This window comes from Octodon degus, unplaced genomic scaffold (genome assembly GCF_000260255.1).
Source record: "Octodon degus isolate 3935 unplaced genomic scaffold, OctDeg1.0 scaffold00020, whole genome shotgun sequence".
NCBI lineage: Eukaryota > Metazoa > Chordata > Mammalia > Rodentia > Octodontidae > Octodon > Octodon degus.
The window spans coordinates 8154832-8159357 of record NW_004524596.1 but is presented as its reverse complement, the minus strand read 5'-3'; the positions used below and the strand labels follow the sequence as shown (position 1 = coordinate 8159357).

General features: G+C 38.7%; 1 protein-coding gene and 1 non-coding gene across 3 annotated transcripts in view; both read left to right on the top strand.

The window, feature by feature from the left end:
• Map4k3 (mitogen-activated protein kinase kinase kinase kinase 3) overlaps positions 1-4526 on the top strand; it is a 202518-nt gene that overhangs the window by 108160 nt on the left and 89832 nt on the right. For both annotated transcript variants that reach the window (XM_004627636.2, XM_004627635.3), the window contains exon 4: positions 3315-3379. In XM_004627636.2, the coding sequence (XP_004627693.1) occupies positions 3315-3379 (65 nt within the window). The remainder of the gene's footprint in view (positions 1-3314; positions 3380-4526) is intronic.
• Positions 2368-2474, top strand: LOC111815744. The gene has a single exon (XR_002820390.1). It is a non-coding gene; the product is annotated as a U6 spliceosomal RNA (small nuclear RNA).

The window sequence follows — 4526 nt, the reverse complement described above, 5'->3', positions numbered from 1 at the left end:
AAAAATTAAAAAACAGATTTTTTTGAATAAAAGAAAAACATGATTTTATTTATTTAAAATAAACTTTGTCAAGTTCAAGATAACTTATAACAGAAGCAGTGGGAAGCAGTTTGACATTAATTGTGCTATATTCCCAGAGCTTCAAATTTACAATGTCATTTAATCCTAAACTGATTTTGAAACAGTCATTCATTTTGGGAGTTACTGTAGGATATGTGTAGTCTCAGCTGCCTGTTTCTTAAGTACATGGAGCATGTATTTTATGTGGAAGACTTAACTTTGGCAGTTGTGAAAATATTTTAGGGCAATGAATAGTTCTTAAATATTTTGGTATTATTGCCCCTTTTATTTCACTTTCTTAAGAGTTATTGAATAGCAGCAGCCAACAAGTATGGTGGTGTGTACTTGTATCCCAGCACTCAAGAAGCTGAGGCAGGAAGACCAACAGTTTGCGAACCACTGTTCTAGAGAAAGAATTCAGCTAGAGACACCAGAAATGGAATCCTGTACTCCAGATACAAAATTGGAGCCTGAGTTATTCCAGAGAATATTGGCTACTGGATTCACCAGAGTGGACGTAATCTACATAATTGAACATAATTCATGTCACCAGTAAAGAATATTTCTTTTCTTTCTTTCTTTTTTTGCAGAACTGGGGATTGAACTCAGGCCCTTGCACTTGCCAGGGAAGTTCTTACTCTACTGAGCTATCTCCCAGGCCCCAAAGAATATTTCTGAGGTTACACTAGTTAGTAAATTTAATAGTAAAAATTAAAATAGTTTGTAAACCAGCCCCTGTGATTGCTGTGTGTATGTTCCGATTAGGCTCTTTCAGATGCTTACGAGCTGCTTCTGGAGCATGTGTGAGGGGATGACCAGTTAGCACACCTAAAGCTGTTAGCTCACTGCCCCTAGGAGGCAAGCCTAATGCCAGCATGTGCCACCCTGCGCTGAAGCATGTTGAAAGATACACTGGTAGCCTGCTAAGGTGCATGGAAGAAGTAAGAGGCGTAAGTCAAAGTTAATTTTTTTTAAGGATGAGAATTAATAGGTAAGGACAGGCCCTTCAGCTAGTTTTAGTGAACCATATATACAGGTATGAAGCTAGAGAGAAAACTAATTTGATTGCTGCACATACAAAAAATATTTTTAGTTAACTACAAACTATAAATTAGTAATTCAGTGTAGTTTCTAAGAAATTAACGATAGCCTTCAGTTAAGTTGATAGAAATATGATGTTTGAATAAAGATTCATGTTAAGAGTCCCTGAGAGATTTAATTACTTAGTGTAGCAATCACTAGTTCGTAAGTACTTTGCTCCTTTTAGATAAAATTAAATATCTGCCAGCTCCAGATGTCCATTCTGAGAATTTTTAAAACTAGACCACTAGGCTCATAGTTTTGTGGATTGCATCTGTTGATATTTAGCATATTAGAAATTATAACAGAAATGTTAACATCATCTGCTATGCCTCAGTGCCATTTGTATATGATCTGCCTCTGAACTGTAGAGCTTAAGTGGTCTCATGTTTGCGGGTGACCACTCTCTTCAGCCTTCTCTTCCAGCACTGTGGTGCCTCTACTCTGTATGTTCAGGTTAGCTGACTGTAGCACTTTGGCAGCTTGTGTTCCCTGCTGTATGCTTCATGGTCTGCTGCACCAGTCAAAAGTCAGGTCACCTGATCCAACCACCATCACTGCATGTGACCCACTCTTGATACCAGCAACTCTATCTTTAGTGCACTGTGTATGCAGCTTGATTGTGGGCACCACATTTTCAGAGACATTGACAACTGGGTAATCATCTAGATGAGGAGTCGGCAAGTCATGCATCTTTTCCTGGTGTGACCTTTGTCTAGCTTCATCTCTGATCTTTGTCTCTCCACAAAGTCTTTGTTTAACTCATGTTAAATTATCTAGTCTCTCAAATGTCCATCTTCTTTCAAGCTTCCATTCATAGGTCCTGTCTCTCCCTCGAGAATCCCTTCTCTATCTTCAAGACCAAATTCAAATGTTATCTCTTTGGAAAGACCTTTCCTTGATTTTCCTAAGTGTTTTCATCTTTTGTTTCTCATAGCATCTTATACATGCCGGAATTATGTATGAGTCAATTTAGAATTTAATCCAAAGTTTGGCATGTTTTCTAGAAAGAGCTATATAGTAAATACTTTAGGCTTTGTGGGCTATGCTGTTTCTGTTACAGCTACTTATCTCTGCTGTTTTGGTGCAAAAATAGTTTAGAGAATTCATAAATAAATGTGTGTGACTATAGTCTAGTAAAACTTTATGAACATTAAAATTTCAATTTCTTATAATTGTCACATGTCTAGAAGTATTCTTCTGATAATTGTTTAAAATGTAAAAATAGTGCTCGCTTCGGCAGCACATATACTAAAATTGGAACGATACAGAGACGATTAGCTTGGCCCCTGCACGAGGATGACGTGCAGATTTGTAAAATGTAAAAATAATTCATTGTTCCAGGGCTGTGTGAAATCAGGTAGCAGGCCAGATTTGGCCCACTAGCCATATTTTGCTGATCCCTCTTATAATTGATTTGTTTATTCCTTAAACATTCGTGTGTCCATTCACATATGGAATAAGTACCCATTTGCTGAATTTTCTTACAGGTACTGTGAAGACAGTGGTAAAAGAGATATGTTAGTAAGGCAGAAGCTTCCTTTTGCATTAGACAGAGCTTAGTGAGTTCAGGCCTGAGGATGATATATTTCTTGATGAATTTTGATAAAATAATGAATGCACAAAGGAATGAACAGAGAAATAAGCTATAGAAATCTTTGCACTAAGTATTCATCCTATGATTTTGATTGCAATATACTAGAATGGATATAAGAGAAACTATCTGAAAATAAATGATCAGTTTTAATAATTATTCTGGGAAAATCACTGTTGAATCTAGATATGAGCATCTCATTTATATTTTGTCTGTTGATGAGAATGCTGTCAAAGTGATACACTTTGAAATATGTTGCCATTTTTTGTGATGAATCTGGGTAGCTGGATAAACTGTGGGAAGAAACAGGTTTTACCTAAAGAGAAGTCTTCATTTTTTGTATGTGTCTGATGTTAGCTGTCAATCTTAAAATGCTGTATTTTAAGTATTAAAATCTTAGGTTGAAATATACTAACATATTATATTACAATTTACTCATTGAGATTAATTAGCTTCTTTTTAAGATAACACCTTACATTTATGTGGTTTTTCAAGGTTAGAGCACACAACCTTCAGAGACATAGTACCTCAAACAATTTTAATTGTGAAGATATGATATGTACATATTTTCTCTTTATAGGCGAGATAAACTTTGGATTTGCATGGAATTTTGTGGAGGTGGTTCTTTACAAGATATTTATCATGGTAAGATTTGGGTTACATTTTTATGGGGAATAAGAAATACATTCAAATAGTAGCATTGTCTTAAACTCCATGTTTTATCATTGTTAATTTGCTTTATAAAGTTGAAAGTTATGTGCAATGTGATTATTTGCTGATTTTGAAGGTAGTACAATATAGTTAGTTCCACATTTCAAACTCAGGCGTTGTAGAAAGGGAAAGGCCTTGAGACCCATACGAGGCCACGAGGCTGCAGCTGATGCATAAGCAGTGCTAATGTAAAGGTAATTGATTTTGCTCTCATGTATTCAGGTAGCGTCAGTATTTATTCTGTTTGCATTAAAAGCTGGTGAATCAGCCAGGCAGGGTAGTGCATGCCTATAATTCAGCACTTGGGAGGATAGGGCAGGATCCTTCAAGGCCAGCCTGGGCTGGATAGTGAGTTCAAGCCCAACCTAAACCACATAGCAAGACCTTGTCTCAAAAAACAAATAAAAATAAATAAAATCTAGGGAATCAAAAGAATGATTAAATCATTTTTCACTGGGTTTCAGTGGTATATAAAGGAAACTTATAAAATAAATAGCATTTCCTTTGTTTTTCTCTTCCTTTCTTATCCAGGGTCTATTAGTGGATTAGTGTCACATGTTGCTGAATAGATTTTTTTTTTTCAGGAGGTGTACTTTCTGAACAATGTGAAATAAAAGTGTCTTAATAATTCAGGCAATTCATTTTCTAAGAAGATATTTTGGAAAAACATCGTTTTTAAAAAAATAGATAATGAGTCCTAGCCCAGGTCCGGTGAGTGTGCGGAGAGCTTCCTGCTAACCTGCGCCGGCGGGACCAGTCCCAGCCCAGGCGCAGCGTGGGCCGGACCCTCTCCCAGCCCCTTGGGCCAGCCCCCACCACTCCGCAGTGCCTCCCCCACCCCGCCCGCAGAGTAGGATTTTCTGCCGAGTTGCGGGAGCCCCCAGACCCAGTCCTAGCCCAGGTCCGGTGAGTGTGTGGAGAACTACCTGCTACCCTGCGCCGGCGGGACCAGTCCCAGCCCAGGCGCAGCGTGGGCCGGACCCTCTCCCAGCCCCTTGGGCCGCCCCCCACCACTCCGCAGTGCCTCCCCCACCCCGCCTGCTGAGTAGGATTTTCTGCCGAGTTCCGGGAGCCCCCAGAC